General features: G+C 45.8%; 1 protein-coding gene across 1 annotated transcript; it reads right to left on the bottom strand.

Annotated features, from left to right (window-relative positions):
- Window positions 1–136: 136 nt before the first annotated feature.
- Window positions 137–22288, bottom strand: LOC125947686 (uncharacterized). The gene is made up of 7 exons (XM_049672906.1): window positions 22222–22288; window positions 16212–16286; window positions 15656–15741; window positions 8419–8499; window positions 5912–5974; window positions 4131–4360; window positions 137–1200 (listed from the first exon to the last, which is right to left on the bottom strand). The coding sequence occupies exons 1-7, from the start codon at window positions 22286–22288 to the stop codon at window positions 156–158; spliced, it is 1647 nt and encodes a 548-aa protein (XP_049528863.1). The 3' UTR covers window positions 137–155.
- Between the last annotated feature and the right edge of the window lie 545 nt (window positions 22289–22833).

Genomic DNA, 22833 nt, shown 5'->3' with positions numbered 1-22833 from the left:
ATGCGGATAGACATACGGTTACTTTACGATAGGGTACGTTGATGGATGCTTTGGCATATATAAAAAAATAAAAGAAATTAAGAAAAAAGCGCGGCCAAAATATATTACTTCGATGCTTTAAGGATACATAAAAGACCAGAAATTTTTAACGCGTTCTAACATATGTCGGTCTGCACGGCTTGCTCTCTTTTCTCTACGACAGGTGGCGCAACAATCAACGCACCACGTGCACGGTTAGGGACTGCGGACGATTTAGCAGCGTCCTCGAGCGTCTCCGGCGTCGCTGCCACCGAAGATGGAGGCGTGCGAAAAACGAAAGTCACTAAAGGCGAAGCCACGTGCCTGCTGGCACTTAACATCGAGCCCATCACTTCGCTGCTCCCTTCCATCGAGGTGACGCTCTCGGGCGTAGGACTGCTGCAGTGGACGTCGTCTTCATCGGCAACCCGCCGTTGTACATCGTCCATAGCAGACGGGTGATCGTCTAGAGTAACCATCTCCTTATCACCAAGCTTCTTTCCGGCGGGCGAGATGGTAGGCGTAAGGCGAGCGGCACCGCTTTCAAGCGCGTGGCGACCGCCGCGCCGCGAGTGGCTGCCGAAAGCGATGTGTTTACCTTTACGGCGTCGCTCGCGTCGCTTGAGTTTCGCCGAGCTTTCGCTTGACGGCTTTGCGGCAATCACCGCTTCGCCAGCAGGCGATGGTAGGTGCGTTTCGACGGCCGCCACGACTGCCGTCTTCGCAGCGTCGTTGTCCGAGTGGGTCCACGACGATTGGCGGGTAGCGTTGGTGTTCAATTCGCCGATAGGCGCCGGCGGTGCTTGGGCCGACTGTTTCTTGGCAACGTCTGTTTGCAAGCGGTTCCCGGATGAATCAAGGGACGGAACTGCGAGTGACGGCAGGCGTGTTCCACCGAGCCTACGGGGCACGGTTCCGAAGAGCGTGGCCGCATGGATCGCGTCGAAGCTTGCCGGCATCCCGGCCGACGGGCTGTCTTCGTCCGAGCGCCCACCGTCGTCATGTCTCGAGTGTCTGATGTTCGGCGGCGACACAGAGCACACGTACGAAGGCCTCTTGAAGGTCGGGCCCGGCACCACCCGCAGCACAATCCCGTCGCTGAGCGAACTCAAAGTGGGCGTGACGGCGACCCCTCGCTTCGGCTTTCGTTGCTGCATGGGCGCGGTCTCGACGTGCATGGTCCTGCGCGAGGAACAAGAAGAAGGCCCGAGAATAAGAAAAGTCGTGCCCTTGAGGGACCAAAACCGTAATATCGTGATCATGTTAGATGCGAAGCAGCTTATGGTCGGGGCTATGTCACTCCCTCCCTCCATCCGCCGTGCGGCGTCCACACCCGCACTGCGCATGCGCATCCTCCTCCCCCTCCTCTCCTTGTATGTATATGTATAGTATATGTATGCCAAGCACCAGCTTCCGGAAGCCGGCTTCTGCTTCCAGTTCCGCTTCAGTTTCCACTTCCGGTTCCGCTTCCGGCAGCAGCGACAGGCCGATCTGAAAACTAATGGAAACTTGAGTCGACCGCATGGCTGCTTCGCATACTACTCAGGATTCCCCTATGGGATCCAAGATGGTGTAATTTTTTTAATTTAATGTCAATTATATAAATTTATTTTATACATTATATTTTAATATCAATATAATGTGTGCCTGTCGATAACCTTCTTGAATTAGTCAACTTAGCTAGGTTAACTAATGTGATTAACTTACCTACTCGTGTATGTTGCCATACACGAGTAGGTAAAATCACATTACTATGTTGCCATACACGAGTAGGTAAGTTAATCACATTAGTTAACCTAGCTAAGTTCAACCACTGCCATCGCCTACTCTGCTGCCCGGGACACGCGGGGGTACGAACAAACTTATACATGGTAGCTCTGCATAAGAAATTTATTGCGAACACCACACTTAACCAAACACTGTTAAGGTTTACTACATGTCATCAGCTGCCCCTTATCTTCACCGAATATGAATGAGCTGCCTCGTTGAATTCACCGACGACACTGGGTAAACCTACTACATGCCTCATTGAACGCATTAAATTAATAAAACTTAAACATGCATTTAGTCATTTCGGGAACACTCATAATAACACAGTAACATGACCCCCATTTCCACCGAATGTAAATTTGGGTAAATTGGATTGCGGATAACGGCCATATAAGCTTTCGATCACTTGTCTAGAGGTTTAACGTGGCTGGTTGTCACTTCTAGCATGTCCATTACCATCAGCATGAGCCTATTTTTTATGTCCACTGCAGGACGAAGGCATCTTCCTACGATCTCCAATTACCCCTGTCTTGCGCTAGCTGATTCCAATTGCGACCTGCAAATTTCCCAATTTTATCACCCCGTCTAGTTTTTTGCCGTCCTCGACTGCGCTTCCCTTCTCTTGGCACCCATTCTGTAACTCTAATGGTCCACGGGTTATCTACCCTACGCATTACATGGCCTGCCCAACTCCATTTCTTTCTCTTATGTCAAATAGAATATCGCTATGCTCGTTTGCTCTCCGATACACACCACTCTCTTCCTGTCTCTTACTAGCCTAGCATCTTACGCCTAGCATTTTTCGTTCCATGGCACTTTGTGCGGTCCTTAACTTGTTCTGGAGCTTCTTTGTTAACCTCCATGTTTCTGCCCCATATGTTAGCACCGTTAGAGTGCAATTATTGTACACTTTTCTTTTCAACGACAGTGGTAAGCTCCCAGTCAGGATTTGACAGTGCCTGCCGTATGCACTCCAACCCATTTTTATTCGCCTGCAAATTTCTTTCTCCTGATCAGGGTCCCATGTGAATAATTGACATAGATAAACGTACTCCTGTACAGGCTATAGAGGGTGACTGGCGATACTGAATTCTTATTCTCTTGCCAGGCTGTGGAACATTATCTTTGTCGTTCATTTCCTCTGAATAGAAGCTATGTGAATGATCCTGTTCTTTCAGGACACCATGAAAATACGCATACAACGTTTTCGAGCGATTATAGTTGCAGTAGCGGCCTCATACTAAAAATCACACATAATAAAGAAGTCAGTACAATAAGCAGTACCACGGCACGAGAGACGCTGCCTTGGGGCCGTATAAAATAAAACTATTCCAATCTGTTTTTATTCTAATCTCCTGATCAAATGCTCTTCTAGTTTGTAGGAGGTCACCTTTGTTCGCTTTCAAAACGAATAACATTGCCTACACTGAGCGGTTTTTCTTATCTAATGCGGCTGGCAAGAGGCGGCGAGCACGCTCAAGTGGAGAGGGCAATTTGATGGGGCCGAACCAGCGCAGTGAAAATAGATAACCGGCTGAAGAGGGTAGTGCAGGCGTCTCCGATTGGTCCGCTTCGCCTTACTTAGCTTGTGGTGGCTGGTCGAAAATCGCGGCGGCGTGCAAGGGAAAGTTAAGAATGTCGCTAAAACGAATCCTCAGCAAGGAAGAGTTGGCAGAGCGGTGTCGTATACGTGCCGAAAGGGCTCGATAACGTTTTACTGTCACGCAAAAAATGTTTATTATACGCAAATAAATCCATGTTCACTGGCAGATGCGAGTAGCGAGTGTCTGAGCGATCGGCTGGCAGCCATCTTCTATTCATTTCGGAACGGGGCAGTCTCTGGCTATTCGGAAAAAATTCCGTCTAGTTCGACATTCTAATGCATCTTTAACGCGTACACGTCACTTTGACGCGGTGAGTTTTCGTGGTTTTATGACGTCGCGTGACAGCCCGGCGAAGTGGGCGCAGCCCTGAAACTTTTGACCAAAAGCAGAGGGCTAATGGCGAAAATGCGTCGAATCAGGAATAAGATTTTTTTTTGTTTAATCATGCATAATCATTGTGTACACGTCATATCACATGGCAAGCTATCGCGGTTCTCGTGAGGCGTGAGGTCGCGTGACTGACAGGCGAAGCTCGGGGTGGCCCGAAAATGTTTTGACCAATCGTGGAGGGCTTATTGCAGAATTGAAATAGAAAAGTTTGAAATAGCTTTAAGTTATAGTGCCCCTGGTCCATAGCTAGATATTCATCTCTGATCGTGACGCTGCGGCAAAAAGGTTGTGACTACAAGTAAAAGTCGTGAACCGGAAAAAAAGTTGGAAGTAATGCGGTGATCTTACTGTGTATCGGTAATCTTCGTTTGAGACACATGCGATGTAGAGGCCTGGGACGGCTTTCTGGGGTAAGCCCCGTATTCGCGCGGAGCCAATGCAGACGACGATGGCCGCACTGACGACAAAGAAGCAGTCGAGCTGGGAATGACGTCGACAGGCGTATCGAAGAAGCTGTCGCTGGCCGCCTCCGAGAGCAAGCCCAGGTAGCCCACGAAGCAATACATCAGGACGGCAACCTACGCGCAGGTCGTGGGTGTCAAATGGATTGTGCCCCAGGTTAATTTGGATATCTGAAGGACGCCCAATTAAGACGCGAACGTCCCAACGCATGCGTCAAGGTATGGGGCGTCTGTCTCCAGTCCTAATGCAGGGATATATCCATGTTAGACGCGCCAAAATATTTACGGAATATCCGCAATTACACTTTTCTTGACGTACGCACGACTTATCTATTTAGTGACTTCTAAACAGTTCTCACGTGAATAAAAAAAGTTAATTGTGGCAAATAATGTTCTTCCTTTGTTACAAGCATGCGAAAAGAGTGAACAAGATGTCCTTACAGATTCCAGCTGTAAACTGTGACAGATTTTACACGCGTGTCCTCTCAATCATCAGAGCACAAGTACACATCACAACAACGAAAGACATGCATGTTCACTAGGCAGAATAGCTGCTACAAACGGGGGCAAAATTAAATTAGTTTAATTCTAGATTTATCCGACCGATACACATGCTGTATAGTATACGTCTTACTAAGTGGTGAAAGTCGCAATGTAAACTTAACCCGTTTGTTTTGGGAGGCAGGCACCAATACGTGGGCCAAATATTAGTGAACTAACCACCAGTGTAACGAGTAAAACCGAATTAAGTAACACTCAGCATCTTGCTCTGATGTGTTTCAGCGTATGCTTGTAATCGAATTTTACTTTATGTCAGTGAAAAATGAATTAAATGTATTTTGATGAGTACACAGGGCGGTATCAGCTAGCTCTAGCCAATGTATTAATAATACACCGGTACGCTATAGGGGGACACTAATAAAAGTGTGGTGCTTAGGACGCTCTGTGGAGCAAGTCTTCTTGTTGGAGAAAGTCCACTTGTTCCCCATTCATGTGGAGCAGCAAGTGACGACCAGCCTCCCCATTTTATGAGGTTTCACTTTCCAAATCCACAATATGGCTGTGAGAAATTCGGGCCTTAGTAGGGCGCTCTGAAACAATTCCAATCGCCTAGGGTTCTTGAACGGGTACCGAATGCCGGTCTACTCGGTAGCGTGCTTGTGTTCCGCCATCATCGTATTAGGTCGCCTCAGGCCTGAAAAGAACTGACGACTTCCTTCGCAGAATCTGAATGCTATAGCTACGGAAACACTAAAGCGATGCTTTTTATCCACTGACAGGTCGATAAGTTCAATATAGAGGGAATAAACGTTGAAATCCTATAGCGATTTCAATAGCTTACGCTTCTTCAGTTTCGACATCTGGCAACTGTCACCTTTTCATATTCAATATCAGTCATGAACCGAAGTTGGATTTGTATTTCTGGATCAGCTCTTAGTACAAGTAAATGAACAGTACAAAACAAATTCCAGCATAATATAGTGACAAGGACACCCCCCTGAAGGTATGTGACAAGTCGTGTGTTTTGATGGGGCTGTGTCGTTGTCCATGTCGCTATTATCGGCTCGGAATCATGTTGCAATGTGCATCGAACTAGCCGAGGCGCATACCATTCTCAAGCAATAAGAAGAAAAAAGATATTCCTAACAGCGTGAGTGTACCACTCACCCTGATGAAAGCTACTCCCGTGAAGACAGCCAGCGGACTCCAAAAGCGAACGCCTCCTTCAGCCTGAAATGACAAGCGTGTGGCGTTTAAGATAAATTTATTTGCACTCTGAAGCCGTGATCCCGTTACAGTATAATTTCCGCCGAGGATAAATATTCCCGCTCTCCTCAAGTGAGAAGGAAGTTTCTTAGTGATGAGGAGACGTGTGACAAGTAACGCTGCCTTCCGTTATCTTCTGTCGTTCCGCAGGGGAGCGTACTCGGCCCCCTACTTTTTTTGCTCTACATCTATCAATGATATTGTCAATGTGGTTAACACCACAGTACAAATTCGTCTGTTTGCTGACGATTGTGTTTTGTTTAGAGAAGTTACCTGCACTTAGTGACCAATGTGACCTTAACACTAACTTAGGCATGTGTTAAAATGGTGTGAGCAATGGGGAATGCTTCTTAATGCAACTAAATGTGTCCATCTCCCCATAATGCGCAGAAAAGCCCCCCATAGACTACACTTACAATATGGCTGCAGCACCTTTACAGAAAGTAGCCTGATATAAATGTCTAACAATAACCAGCAACTTATCGTGGAACTTACACATAAATAACGTCTGCTCTGCTGCTTTCCGGAAACTATTCCTTCTACGCCACAAACTAAAAACTGCCCCGCCTAGTGTTAAACTACTGTCTTACTTTTCCTTAATTAGGTCAAAACTTGAGTACGCTTCTATAGTTTGGGACTCTCGCACAAAATTTTACATTAAGAACCTTGAAAGAATCCAAAGAAAAGCAGTCGAATTTATTTACAATAAATTTAGGACTACTGACTCCCCCACTGCATTACTAACCGCAAACTGGCATTGAACTATTACCAATTCGAAGAAGAAAGTAGATTAGAGTTTCTATCAAACTTAATTAATCATAGGCTACCCTTAGACACCGCAACATACGTATCCCCCTTGATAAGCAGACCCACTCGACACCACTACTCTCATTCGCTAACACCAGTTTTCGCACGGACTGACACTTTTCGGTACTCTTTTTTTTCCCACAAACAATAGCTGACTGGAATAAACTAACTGAAGCCTTCCCCCAGCGCCCGTGATCTGTATACCATTTGTGCAATTAATGGTGTTATTTCGTGTTAGAGTTTTATTATAACCAAGTTGTATAAATTTTCTTAATCGTCCACCTTATGACGACACATTGTGTGAAAAGCTTGATACAAACTTGTTTCATCCTGTATGTTTGTGTAAATAATCTTGTGTATCATGCTCACTCTGCTTGGACTTCTTGTCCGCAGTATTTTTAAAATAAATAAATAAATAAATAAATAAATAAATAAATAAATAAATAAATAAATAAATAAATAAATAAATAAATAAATAAATAAATAAATAAATAAATAAATAAATAAATAAATAAATAAATCGTCAAATTGTGAACTCCAGTGTAAAAGAGACAGAAGTGCCAAACTTGCTTTCTTCTGATTCCTGCCCGCGATTTCTCTGGACTTACGGTGAGGTTGCTGTTTTTCCCGTGTTTGTCGTGTTACCAAATTGCCGCTGCTCGTGTAAACCTTCATAAGAATGCGAAATAAAGTTTTGTCATGTTTCGGAAATTGATGAAAGAAAAGGCACTGCCCATGTCTTTCCTCGAGTTACAAAATTCTAAAAAAATTGATGAATTCTCACCACGAACTTACGAGTGTGTGTCTATACAGAGCAAGTCATTAGCGTGTTCCTGTGTGAAACGATGGCCACTTCTGAAAACGACGTGTCATCGGCAGTTGCTGTCCCGACGAAGACGACTCTTGTTTCCGAAACGTTGGCCACAGAGACATTCCTTGGTCAGTGACTTTCAATCACTTCAAGCCTCCATCTTCCTGTAAGCTTCTGTCTTGTTTGGATATAACTTCTGGACTTGGACTTATAGCTTATTTGGGGCAAGATTTTTTTTTCTCTATTGACACACGGAAATCAAAGTTCTTACACGTATTTGGAAGTTCGCGGATGAGGCAGGTATTAGGGGTCTCAGTTTAAGTCTGCGGTGGTGTCTCTTCCACCTGTGCCTTGTTCTGGGTATAAGGTTAATGACGGGATTGTGTTTTAACGTCTTACTGCTGATTTGTCACAATTCTGGGGACCTGCATAGGAGACGTTCTGCAGCTCCCTATCGAGGCCTTATGCAGGGTGTTGCTTTTACTAGACAGTCGAACGCCAGGTCCGTCAATGATGCTGTACTATCTTATTGATAAGCGCTAGATTTACAGAAACGACTTACATACACTAGCTGAACATACTTTATGGGTCTAGGATTATTGTACATCGTTGCGTCTTTTCTCAACGAGAGGAGCCTTTCGAATGGAGTGGGATACAAAAAAAAAAAAGGCCTACAGTTCTCTTTTTGAAATTCAGGCTTCGTTTTTGTTTGCCTTCCGTAGGGATTATTCAGGATGCTTACTTAGGGTGCTGTTCACGGCATGGTTCAATGGTGTTTAGGTTGACTCACCTCGAAGCCTATCAGGGCATCTGGCGTGACGTTGGCTTCACGTGTTTCGTTTGTGCGATCTTTTCGAGCGTGAAGTGGGACCTGTTGATAGCAGTAAAACAATAAGGCATGTTGAATAGTTAAACAGATTTATTCTCCGTTTTCTTGCTTAGTTGATGAAGTATTAACATACTTAAATACAAACAAAAGAAATTCAAAGATTGTAAGGAAGGAGAAGGAGGCAATACCGTGCTTACAGTCCGCAGAATATTTGAAACACCCAGAGTCTTTTCGACTACGTGCACAAACTAGCGTCTTACGGCGCCTTGCAGGGTGGGCAAACAGGAATATTGAAGACTGCTCGGAAAGTACTCGCGGCAAGAAGTACACAAACTTCGGGGGTGCCTCTGAGTCCTGCACCAGCGCTTATTCGAACAAAGTCCAGGGAATTCCAATCGACAAGAGGAAAAATTTGGCCGTGATTCTGCGCCGCACGGCAGCGTAGCCACCATGCAAAGCGCCTGACTGCCACTGGGTCACGAGTGAAAACATGTTTACCGCAAATCTGCGGTACGGTCATTTTTTTTTTGTGCCGTCAATATATGACAGACATGAAGAAAACATGCTTTACATGGCATATGCATGCATATGCCATGTAAAGCCACTGTAAAAGCGATCAAAACCCCGTCCTTCAGTGTCGAGGCTTCCTCCGGAAGGTGTGCTGGTGATCTAACAATGTGTGGAGTGAAAACATTGCAGGGGGGGGGGGGGGGGGGCAGCTTGGGTTGTGTATAAAGCGAATCTCCGTCCGAGAATCTCGCAGTCTACATATCGAATTTCTCACGTTTCAATGCTCCGGAGGAGAATTAACGCACGGCTTGTCTGAGGTTTGCGGAGGTTGGGAGTGTTCGTGATGCTATAAGCGAAGCACACGAGGCGGGCTGTAGGCTGTTCTCGCAAGTATACTTTGCTATACAGTCAATATCGGATATAGCGATCCCACATATAACGAATTATTGCGTATGTCAAACAGCAGTAAAATCCCCTTGAAAATATATATATATATACCGAACTTTTTTGTGATCCCCTTCAGATTCGATATATCCGGGTTCGACTGTGTGAAAACAATTCACAATAATATGGTACCGCGTTGAAGGCTATGGGGAATATTCTGGCACTCGAGATGCTTGGGACTGCGCAGGCCAAGCTCTGACAGTGGAGGGCACAGGGGCATTGAGCTCTTGCTTGGCTCATTGCTGCTGTAGCTCGCACGCTTGTGCCGAATGATTGTGAAATGATGATCAGTCTTGTTTTAATCTACGCGTACCTGGGAATCTTTGCAAGGTATCTAGTACAGTGCGGCTGGCTTCGCTTCAACAGTTTATCAGCCCTTTTTATCTAGATTCCCTGGCAGGAGAGTTTTGATTCATGAAATTCATATAGAAGTGCAGCCCTAAATATCTGAAAAATAATTTCCGCTAAGAAGACAAACCAGAAAGCTAGAAACCTGTTTTTGTGTGGCTCCTTCTGAACATATGTGTCTTTCAGCAAGTACCAACTCGGCCAAGAAATAATTCTCAATAATTGGCAATCTGACTGTACGACTGTACAGGATCGACTGGTTCACTGACTTGACCAACGGACTCGCCTACTCACTCGCGCACTCTCGTATCTTTTTCCCTCACTCTCTCACCCACTCAATCTTCCCAGATACTCTCTCGCACTTACTTGCAGGACAGGAGTTCGCAGTGAAGTCGCGCAGGACATGCTCCAAAGTAGGAAGATGGCGAAGCCGTTCCATGTGATGAACAGCTTCAGAACGCGTCTTACCAGCTGCACCGGGCAAATGTAAGAAAGTCATTGTATCGCGGCTCAATTCTCTCTTATAAATGAGGCTTATAGGGGCTAGTTTTACGAGTCGCGCATTCGTTGTGATTTGTGCAGCCTTCTTTACTGAACCAGTACGCGTGCGAAAATAAATTATGCAGATCTCACGCAAAAGTGTGGATCAATGTTATGCGAAACATTTTGCAGGTAGATGGCTATCTGGGGCCCTATAACGTAAAATGATTCCAAACTGTTTTGATTCCAAACTCCTGACGTCAAATTTACGTAACCACCAACGCAAGCATCGGGCGGTGACCCGCAGCGTTGTCTGAACAACCCAATCAAACGCTCTCCTCGTTTATAGGAGGTCACCTTCGTTTGCTTTCAAAACCAATGACATTGCCTACACTCAGCGGTGTTTCTTATCTAATTAGCTGACAAGAGGCCAGGAGCACGCTCTAGTGGAGAGGATTTTATGGGGCCGAGCCAGCACAGTGAAAATAGATAACCGCATGAAGAGGGGGTGCCGGCTTCTCCGATTGGTCCGGTTCGCCTTACTTAGCTTGCGGTGGCTGGTCGAAAATCGCGGCGGCGTGCAACGGAAGGATAAGAATGCCACTAAAACGAATCCTCAGCAAGGAAGAATTGGCAGAGCGATGTCGTATGCATGCCAAAAGGGCTCGATAACGTTTTATACTGCCACGCAAAAAGGTTGATCATGCGCAAATAAATACATGCTCACCGGCAGGTGCGAGTAGCGAGGGCCTGAGCGATCGGCGGGCAGCCATCTTCTATTCCTTTCGGAATGGGACAGTCTGTGGCTATTCAGAAAAATTTTTCAGTTTTGTTCGGCATATTAATGCATTTTTTTTCGCGTACACGTCACTTTGACGTGGTCAGTTTTCGCGGTTTTGTGACGTCGCGTGACAGACAGGAGAAGTGGGCGTAGCCAGAAAACATTGGACCAATAGCAGAGGGCTAACGGTGAAAAGGCGTCGAATCAGGAATTATTATTTTTCTTTTGTGTGGTTTAATCATGCATAATCAGTATGTACACGTTATATGAGATGGCGAGCTATCACGGTTTTCATGACGTCGCGTAACAGACAGGCGAAGTTGGGAGTGGCCCGAAAATGTTTTGACCAATTGTGGAGGCTGATTGCAGAAATAGGAATCAAAACAGTTTGGAATCATTTTACGTTATAGCGCCCCTGCCGTCGTTCGGGATTCTGCGAAGCGTTACAAAATGGCGTAACACGTCCTCGTGGGGCGACAATTTGTGTGCATCACGCGAACGTATCTACGACGACAATGGCAGAAACACGGCACGACGGTGACTTCACGAGGACGGTTACGACAATGACAGAGCGATTAGCTTATTGTAATCGCTCGGGAAATGAAACGTTTATGCCCGTTCCATTAGGACCTGGGTCGATCCAGAAAGCAGCGCACCTGATGAACTACACTGGTCCTGAAAGCGGTGCAGCATCTGAAAGCACTAGCTGCCATGAAGGAAGCGGAGGGGGGGGGGGGGGGGGAGGTAAACCGGCGAACCATTGCACGAATAAAAGAAAATAGTTGGTATGTGACGTGACGCATGCGGCAACATTCCCAAAGCAGCAGTCTTAAAGTCTCAAAGCTTTGCGCATAGGAAGGAGTGTGATAAGACTGGTAGTTGGTAGTAGGTTGACAGGCGGCTGCAAAAACAAAACTTGACCTGATAGGTAGGGCATGAGGTAACTGAGCTCGAAGATCGTGCTTCAAATCCAACTATCGCACAAGTACTTTTTTTAAGAGATCCCAAACGAGGCGAGACAGGAACCTACCTACTCGCAACAAAGTGATTTGGTAAGAGGCGAATACTGCTTCGCATTAGAACAGAACCAAACGTGAAACATGTTTTATATAGGACGAGTGGAGGCACCATAACGCCATTTCGAGCAGAGCGCTCTAAGCTAAACTAGACGAGCCATCTGGTGACATATGACGTGACTGAATGTTTCACGTCAAGGCGAAACACCTGCTCACTATTGCATTGGCTGCAGTGCGATTGCAGGTGTGGCGTGGAAGTTACCCCGAAGACCGACGACTACGCGAAAAATCCGAGGAAGTAGCTACGGAAGCCTTCGCATTAATATTAACCGTTATGTTTACAGGCGTCCTATTGCGAGTAACACGGGCAAATTATGGCCTGCGTGCTATTGGACCAGTGTTAAATTTGCAAACCTTTCGTGTCGTTTTCCATTCTATTTTTCGAGTCCGGCAACAACGGCGCCACGGCGATGTCCGAGCCGACGAAGAAAGGGGAAGTGAATGGGAAATGAAATCGATCATTAGAAAATACGGGTTCTGGTTTGCAGCAGACCTTCTCTATGGGTGCGTGGATTTTGGAGACAAGGCAAACGTGAAGCAAGAGATTTATTACATTACAAGGCCAAATTGCATTCATCATTGCATTCTGCCGGTGCTAACATAGGGGGCAGGAACTTGGATGCTAACAAAGAAGCTCGAGAACAACTTAAAGACCGCACAAAAAGCGATGGAACGAAAAATGTTAGGCCTAACGTTAAGAGAGAGGAACAGAAGTGGTGTGGATCAGACAGCAAACAGGGATAGCCGATATTCTAGTTGACATTAAGAGGAAAAAAATGGAGCTGGGCAGGCCATGTAATGCGTAGGATGGATAACCGGTGGACCATTATAGAGTTACAGAATGAATACCAAGAGAAGGGAAGTGGCAGTCGAGGACGGCAGGAAACTAGGTGCATGGGGGTGATAAAGTTAGGGAATTCGCAGGCATAAGTTGGAATCAGCTAGCGCAAGACAGGGGTAATTGGAGATCGCAGGAAGTGGCCTTCGTCCTGCAGTGGACATAAATATAGGCTGATGATGATGATGATGATGATGATTTCTAACTTGGTTTAACTTCTCAAACACGAAAATATAGTCCTATACAAAAGTAAATAACTGATTCAACCTTTCTAAAGTGGCTGGCGAAAATTTCGATTAATCAATTAATCGATCGAAAGACCCTTTGCCGAAAACGAATAATCTATTGAAGGCTAAAATGATGAATGATTATTCGTTAATCGAATAAAAAGGTTAATCGACAATCCTTAATATAGCTGGGAAATACAAAAAGTGACGCCACACCACCGTGGCACTTGTGAATCAACGAGCGAGCCTTCCCTCGGCAAACCGCGGCAACTTATTCCCGTGAGCGACGGTCTGTCTCCCTCCCACCTCAATGTGCGCTTTCTTTATATGGCTATCAATAGTCAAGCGCCATCTGGTAACATTCCATTAAAGCAATGCTTAGCACAAAAGCTGATGGAATTATGTGTTGGTAATTCCTAGAAGTTACATGTGGATAAATGTTATGAACATTACCTTTACCAAGGGCTGGTGGCTGGCGCCACCAACCTCAGTATTGTTACTTTTATGCTGTGTTTATTTATGACCGCTAAAATTCGCCGTCTGCGCTTATAAGCCTACGACACGATACGAAACGACAGGAAGCGCGGCTTAATGAATTACTACAAAAGCTGCTAAAGCAGCGCGTATGTTCGAATTCTCTTTATGCTTAAAATACTACTTTGCGAAAGTTTAGAATGACTTGCCTTTGAGTCAGCAATGGCCCCCAGCTTGCGTTGACGGGTTTGCTGCGAGATAAGGTTATGTTCGTGGCTACAGACACAGTGAGCACGTACCAGGCGCTGTTATGAGGAATCACTTCATTTTTTAATACTGTTGATTTTAACAAAATCCACAAGCGTATTGCATGAAACAAGGCTTTGGTTTTTGCCGGAGGCACTGTGATATTTCCAGCTCACGGTTGAAGTTTCGTTTTGGTTCTTCTTTCTGGGGTTTTACGTGCCAAAACCAGTTCTGATTACGAGGCACGCCGTAGTGGAGGGCTCCGGATTAATTTTGACCATCTGGGGTTCTTTAACGTGCACTACAACGCAAGCACACGGGCTTCGTTTTGGTTACATTGTGCAGAACTGCGTCAGAAATGTAGGAAGAAAAAGTTTCCCGTTTGCTCGATTGACAGAGCAATCTCCTTCATCGAGATATTAGCGAGACAAAGAAAGAAAAGATGACGTGTTGCATTTGCAGCACACATCTAGGATCGAGCACGCTTTGATTGACGGAACAATGAGATAACGAAAAAAAAAAAGCTGTACCCGCAACAGTCATTGCATAATCTATTTAAATGAGAACTGCTTAGAAGAGCCGTCAAACTTGCTCCGGGTAAGCTCTTATAGAGACGAGAACCCTTGCAGGATCTGTACAATCATATGCAGGGTGTTTAATTTTAGCTGCACCAATTAAAAAAAATTGCCTTAGCCAGATGCTTTAAATAAAACAGCGTTTTCCTCAAAAAGTTAACTAGAACGCCCATGCATTTTGTCGGACACTTTGAAAATTAATATCTCGAAACTGGTTGAGTCCAGAGAATTCATTCCAAGTGGATACGCCTTGAGAACTCAGCGGCTATGAGCCGTAGATTGAAAGATGGGCCTTAAAATAATTATATAAACATTCAATTAGGCGTTTTGATTTATCGTGGAAATAATGGCCGCCTCATCGAGGGGTTTAGATTAAGGATTATAATTGTGCTATCTGCCACAGGCAATTGTTAAAAATTTGGTGCAGCTAAAAAGAAACAACCTGTATACTGGCTCGGTGTTCTTTAGAAGGGTCAGCCGGTATCAGCAGTTGTAGTACGGTACCGATTATCAGGTTATACCACAAAGGCAAGAACTCCATCGGCCGAACCTAAGTAGCACAGTATTGGGACAAATATTGTGTGTCTGGTAATCCTACGCGTACCTATCGCTCCCATAATGGCGCTCTGGTTCTAAGTTGCACCTTATCATGGCGTACGCTCTGAAAGGCTGCTGTTGAATAAACAGTTTGCGTCACAAGTCAAGAAAAATGATGGTCACTGAAGATAGAGATAACGACGGCGACCGTGATGAGGAAGAAAGAAAGAAGTGAACATCATGGACATTGGCAGCAATAAGCAAAGCAAAGCAAGCGAGCAAGCGAGCGATAGAGCAAGTAAGCAAGCACGAATGAAAGATGTCAGACCGAGATAGTCAGCAATTCATTACAAAAACAGTGTTTCACCGGATGAGGACTGACGTAAGAGGTGGAAAAAAGTGCAGAAGAGACAGACGCAAGAGAGTGACAGAAAGAAGCACAACCAAGCAAAGCGAACGGGTGATTTGACTGGTTAATACTAGGTGGTCGAACTAAACGAAGAGAATTTCGTGTTTAGGCTACTAAATATTGCGCGAATTTTGTGCTTTTGAGATTTGTACAGTGTGGCTTCTAATATTGCGCTGGACTGAAGCAAATGTAAACTTGTCATCGATAATATTTCGTCACCATGACATCAAGTATAAAACCTTTCAGCACTTACGTAGCAAATGACCCATATCAGGAGAATGTCGCTGGCCGCGTTGGTGGCGTACACGAAGTCGATGATAGCATTGACACTCACGAACTCTGCATTGTGAAAAAAAATTAAAAGAAAGGGAAACGTGCAATATTGCTGTTTTCAGTGAGCGATAGTGACTGTGAAAAACTATACAAGAAGAAGCAAAAGCAGGAGTCTTCCGTGATTCCGTGGTGCAGGTAGTCATTGCAAAATCATTTGACGTGTCCCTTTTGTGAAATCTATATTTGTAAACAATATGTATTTTAATCATTATGTTCGCATATCTAGGGAAGAAGTGCGGTAAGGCACTTGACGAACAAAATTATATCGGGCTGAGACGAAACACCAGAGGTATTTCAGATTGTATTAGATACTTCAGATTGATGAAGTATTCTTGCTTGACAGAACACTTTCCATGAATTGTTTCTAAATTGACTTTTCCGTCAAAATTGCACACGCAGCCACTTCACGTACAAGAGTGTCAGGTTTAGGCAGACGCACTAATACTGTTCGTGCGTAGACGGAAAATGAAGCTTACCGGAATTCTTAGCTATGCCGAATGTTTCTCGGCTCCACGGCTGAGAGCGCAGGAGAGACTGAGGCAGTTCCAGCCCTGGAAGCACCAAAAATGTTTAGATGTCGTCCTGTGCGAGCAGCAGCCATATAGCGCATCGCAGAGGAAGACAAAAGTGACAGGGCCCACCTGGCATCTACTTCATTCATGGGAAGTGACATGCGCTTTCACCGAACCTAAACTTTTGCATCTAAGCGTCATCCTTGTTATTCATTTAGCTTTTTACGACAGAAAGCTGCACATTAGCACGTCTGATCCCTTAGTTATTGAGCTCGAGGTGACAGTAGAGCGAAATTTCAGCACAATGTTGCACGTAATCTCGAACAAAATGCCCAGCCAACGCAGTCTTCCACCTTGGTGGAAATTGCAGCAAAACACTGAAACCATAGGGCGATCGTGAAGATCAGGTACGACAAGATGTAAGCTACATTACGAATCGTGTACAAGATTCTCTGTTTCGAGACAGCACATTCTAAAAGAAGCATTGTTGCCGGTTCCTGCCTATATGCAAAATGCACGTAACAGTCTCAGCGTGTGTGTCAAGGAACGCCGACCTGTGCCTTGGGTCGGAACCGAAATAACGCCTTAGCTTAAGTTCTGGGGCCACATTCACGAAAGTTTTTCTTTCGTAACTTCCCTTTGCATTTGGCTGGCTGCCTTCGCTAATGATATGTCTGGCATCCGGATTGGCTAAGATTCTTTCTTACGAAAAATTCTAGCGTAAGAAGTTTTTGTGAATTCGGGCCCTGTTCCTTACCATTTGACTGAGGGTACTCTCGACGATATTATGAGCATCTCCGACGATAATATTTCTGGACCACTGTTTGAATCAACATCGACCAATAAATAACAAATATGTGGTTATGTTGTCTGGGCCCAGGGAAATTTGACAGCTACAGAGACAGTGCTTACAAGGCAGCAGCTCGTGACGACCACGGCGATCCGGGTACGGCGTTCTGGGGTGTTCATTGCTTCGCCCGGCGGCTGCGGCAGCGCCGGTCGGCGCGGGAGAAGGAATACCTCAGTAGCTGCGCCTTGTCTTCTAGCAAGCGTGATTGAAGCCGCGCACTCGGACACGGCAGCAGGCAGAAAGGACAGGTTGAAACCTCCTGCAGAAACGAAAGTTGCTTGCTCGGGAAGAAATACCGAGGTTGCTCCTCGTCGTTATCGTCTTCTTCTCCCCTCCTGATTGGTTGCTCGGCTTGTTGCTACTCCGTGAAATGGAGCCCCCCACTCGGGTGGATTGGCCGTGAATTGGGCAGCACTATGGTATAAAAAATTAAGAAAATAGAAAGATAGGTTGAAGCGAAATATCTAGAAACTGTGAAATAAAGCTCAACTGCTACAGAAGTGAAGTGAACGCGAAACTCAGGAGAACGAGAAAGGAAAAACATTTAGCACTCTGTTGTATAAGGCATCGCTGCCGACTGCAGCGCCATTAGATGACGCGTGCTTGGAGCCGGCCTGAAAAGGAAGATGAGGATAGAATAAACAGTCAGGGACGAGTAATGTCTGTAATGTCTCCTTCCAGTATCATGCACGATACAACATATTTGGCGACGAGGATGGGATTCGAACCCACGCGGGCAAAGCCCGGTTGCTGTGCTACAACTACATCATGGAGTACAGGAAGGGTAGCGAAAACGTCATGGCTGCCCCTAGAGAGTTTCATCCGCGATGCACCCGAAGAAGAATTTATATGTCTTCTGTCCCCAGTGGTTACCATGCAAGAGCTTCAAGAAGCATGTGCCGCCGATCAGGTTATCTCTCAAGTGAAGCAGTTTATCACTACTTCTTGGCCTGACAAGAAATCCTTGTCAAAAGAGCTGCTACCGTACTTTCATGTGCGATCTGAACTCTCTGTTGTTGGCGACGTTCTGCGCCGGGGTGACAGGATTGTCGTGCCTACAACTCGGACACGCCGTCTTATGGATCTGGCCCATGAGTCACACCCAGGAATTAGTCGCACGATAGCTCATCTTAGAGAGTCATATTGGTGGCCATGCATGGATAATCACATTGAAGAACTTGTGCGCACATGTGTAACTTGCCAGTCATGCGACAAATCCGCGCGTACATCTGCAGCTGCAATGCAGCCCGTCACTCTTCCCGAGAAAGCCTGGGAAAAAGTCGCTATCGACATTGTGGGACCTTTCACGCAAGCTTCAGCCGACTGCCGTTTTGCCATTAGAGTTCTTGACTATTACAGCAAGTGGCCAGAGGTGGCTTTCGTACGAGATGCGACAACGTATACAGGGAAGAAATTTCTACTTGAACTTTTCGCAAGAGAAGGATATTCATGCGGTATCGTATCCTGATCATGGACCACAATTTTCTTCAGCGAATTTTGAAGAATTTCTCACAGAGCGCGGAATCCGGCATTACAACTCTTCTGTGTATTACCCGCAAGCTAATGGTTTGGTTGAAAGATTTAACAGGGTATTAAAGTCATATATTCAATTGGCCCTGTTAGAACGCCGGGATATGAGAACAGCGATGCTTGATTACCTGCAAACATATCGCTGTACGCCTCATGCGACTACTGGTGTGGCACCCGCTGTTCTTCTTCATGGACGACAACCTCGAACCAGACTCGACATTGTGGGATTGCCTGACAAATGTTTCAGCACGGACCCTTCAAAGGCACTGCAGGAGTTGCGAGAGCGCATCAAGAACAAGCAAATCAAGTCGAAGCGTTACACCGATGAAAAGCGCGGTGCCAAGGAACCCAACTTCGTCGTTGGTGACTACGTGCGGGTTAAATTACCTGCAGTTCATGGGAAGCTATCTCCACAGTTTTCTGTGCCCAAGAAAATTATTGAGAAGCGTGGACCCGCCTCTTACCTATTGGAAATGGGCGTGTCTGGAATGCTTCCAAGTTAGCGGCCGTTCACCGCGAAGCTATCAGCAAAATGAAGTTCGGTATCTCTGATCCCCTCTTGGAAAAAAAAAATACAAAACACGAAGAAAAAAAAGAAAAGAAAAAAAAAACAGTTGTTTGTCCATATTGCCTAACGTAGTCCTGCAGCTTCTTCGGTGTCTTCTTGTTACGGGCGCTTCTTCTCACGCGTGCCTCGCATCCCGGCAGATTAAATGAAGCTTGTTGCGTGCGCTGTGCAGCAGGTGGTTCATGGTTAAAGGGTGCATTCTCATAGTTATCCGCTCCTGACGTGCCAGTTTGTGAAGGGTGATTTACAGCTGCAGTAGCGGAATAATCAGATGCCGGTGACCAGTTCATGACAGCATATGTTGTACAAGGCATCGCTGCTGACTGCAGCGCCATTAGATGGCGCGTGCTTGGAGCCGGCCTGAAGAGTAAGATGAGGATGGCATAAACAGTCAGGGACTGAGTAATGTCTGTAATGTCTCCTTACGGTATCATGCACGATACAACACACTCCATTGTTTTTGTCTGGCACAGAAGATTTCAGATGGCGTCACAAACGTTTTTGGAGTTAAAACACATATCGACAGCAGCAAAGGAAAAGTTTCGAAAGGGTTTTTCCAAAATGTTTTTGCTTTGCGCAATAAAACGGTGACACGCTAAGGTATATATATATATATATATATATATATATATTTCTTGGAGGAAAAACAGGGTTATGGAGACCGGAGAGTTGGTCCTCAGTCCAGCACTTCAGTGGCCACCACCACGCACCGGGCCTGGTTGAGGAGGCTGAAGTGAGTCTCCAGGTCAGTCCTGGTGAGGATGGCGGCCCAAGGCTCTCTAAAAAATGTTGTGCTGATTGGTGTGAATTTCAATTTTGTGGTCGTGTTTGGCACTCCCATGTCACATGGAGCAAAGATGGCTCCCCCCCCCCCTCTCCCCACCTGGTGCATTGATTGGCATACCTGGTTGGGCAGATGGCATGCCACCTCCCCGAACTTCTTACATTGTTAACTGCGGGTTTGGTGGGGCAAGTTCTTGGCATGAACGACATTGATGTTCTAAGACATCGCACGTTAGTATTTGCTTGTTATTTTCGATTGGGGTGTCCTTCGTTGCTCGGATTGAAGTCTCGCGAGCAAGAGCGTATGCCCCTGTGTTGCCGGTAACACCAACATGCTACGGACACCATACGATGTGATGTTCTTGCCTTAGTCGATCGCTCAAGATGTTCAAGGCGATCCTGGGGATTCTTACGTGGAGGAGGAATCCGGCCGCCTAGGAGTCCGTGAGGACGTAGGCGGGCCTGTCTTCTCCCTCCCGTGCCTTTATTGCCAGGGCTACTGCAGTCGCCTCTTCTGTGCTGTTGAAGGCTGTGCTGACCGAAGCTGTTGTCACAGTTTTTGGGTTTGCGGAGGGTCTCGAAGCAGTCACGCTAAAATGTCCCGTAATATCCCGTGCTGTGTCTGCCTGTATTGTTTCTGGGTTATTGCCGAGTCGTCTTTCTTCTTCTAATTGTTACGCTCGGGCTTTACGCCTGCCTGCATTAAATTTTGGGCAAGTTTTTTGATAAGAAGTGTTCTAGATATTCACGTTTATTCCAGATGTGATAGAGACTAATAAAGATAAATGTTGAGGGGGGGGGGGACTCGGGCAATACAGTCTGACTGGTTTATTTCCTTTAAATATTCCTATGCACCGTGGGACCCATAATCGCATAAGATTAAAGATATAATTATTGTGGAGTTTAGAGTTTGCGTACGCAAACGGGTTTGTGCACCCAAGGAGACTTAGTACCCAAGAGGACGCAAGCCGGGAGTCGCGTATTGCGTTAATAATAGGCCACGCCACGTTCTTTTGTACTCATTTGGGGTTCGTTTCTATAACTTCTTGCGTTATTTTCTAAGCCCGGCGGTATGCGACGACTAGCTTTGGTACAAAAAATCTAAAGCTACCTTGTTAGGGAAGGCTAAAACACAGTAAAAATTGTGAGACATTCAAAGAAAACGTAAAATAATGTTGTGTTCGAAAAATTTAGGCAGGAAATCACGAATAAAAAAATAACCTTCTTGAATACCAGTATCACAGAGAGAGGCCTTCGTCTTGCAGTGGGCATAAATATAGGCTGATGATGATGAGGATCACGCCCTGCTGTCTACGCTAATGGGTAGCTTTCAAAGCGTTTCACTCTTAAAGGGACCTTGCCATGATCTTGACGATCTTGCACAAACGTGCTGAGTAGCTAGGGTAGGTCCTGATGATTAAGTTACACATTTAGGCGATCCGCGTAAGCCGTGTAATTTATAATAGGGTTTCAAAAATAACTATGGGGGCACATAAGCAATTCTTGTGATGTGTAAATGCGAGAGCATTACGTGTCGCTGAGAGTGTCGCTGAGTTTAGCGTTGCGGCGAAATGTTGCTGTGTTTAGTGCTGCTGCGTTATGTTTCCGAGCTTAATTGATGCTTATGAGGTCGCAACAACAGAAGACGACAAACTAGCCATATTACGATATCTCAGCTTAGTTTTATTCGTGGAGTTCTCATTAAAGTAGTGTTTCACGCACATTGATTTGAGTGTTCTTTCCACATGACACCACTTTTCAGAGGAATGACACCAATTTGCCTAGTGATGACAGTACTTTGCTGAGCGGTACCATGGTGTTGACACTACATTTCTTCATCAGGTACGTAGGCGAACGCCACGGCATACTCTGGGGGGATGTCGTAGTCGTCGTCCGACTGGTACCTGCATGAAGCGCGTTGCATCAAAGAGAGAGAAAAAAAAGAAATACACGCATCCACGCAGAAAGCCAGCGGCGGCTGTGTTTTGCCAACCAGAGTCATTGCACGTGCGCCGGTGACGTCACGCTGTGACGTCGCCGGCGCGCTGTGACGTACTCCTGGAAAGGCCTATTGCACGAGCACTTCCTGGCAGGGCTCAACTGTTTGCCATGATTCGTCGCAGTTGCGCATGGCTCTGACGAGGTCGTCGGCTCTTTCACCATTGTCGCGTCCTCTGTGAGCAACTGGTTTCGCGGGGTGAACGACCGATCACAACACCGTCTAGATTCTCGGAGAAACCCACAAGCTTTGATCATTATCTGGAAGCTGCAGCAGCTAGCGCAGACGCAAGACTGCGTCTTGCCGGCCATGTCGGAGGTGATGTCGGGGAGTGGGATTGGGCCCGCTTGACGAGAACTGCCATTGAAGGATACCGACATGATAATTTCGACTATATGTTTTTCTGAAACTCTACATCCTTCATCTTGCTCCGGCTCACTCGGTCGCCTCGCAGCATCCAGTGACTCATTGAGACCAATGCTATTTTCGCGGACAAGCTATGGGCAATGTCTTCTCGCTTTCCAGATTCCTGACACGACTGACCCACATTGTAATGCCAATTAACTACGAACTACGTCAACGCAAACTTAAATCGCATGTGCGAACTATCATGGTAAACAATAAATGATTTTGCACATATTTCTATATTTATCTATTCTTTTTTGCTCAATGTATGGCACGACATGCGCATTGTGTAATTGCTTGTTGTAATTAAAGAAAAATATTCTGTGGTTACGAGTGTTCTACGCTGCATGTGCGCATGCATTGTGTGACTACGAGGTTGTATATGCATTCACTATATCATTCTTAAGCGTCCTCGCTTATTATTTCACTTCCCGTTTCAACCAATATTTTA

Source organism: Dermacentor silvarum, chromosome 8, assembly GCF_013339745.2.
Source record: "Dermacentor silvarum isolate Dsil-2018 chromosome 8, BIME_Dsil_1.4, whole genome shotgun sequence".
Classification (NCBI taxonomy): domain Eukaryota; kingdom Metazoa; phylum Arthropoda; class Arachnida; order Ixodida; family Ixodidae; genus Dermacentor; species Dermacentor silvarum.
The sequence above is the reverse complement of the archived record's forward strand: the minus strand, read 5'-3'. Positions and strand labels throughout refer to the sequence as shown.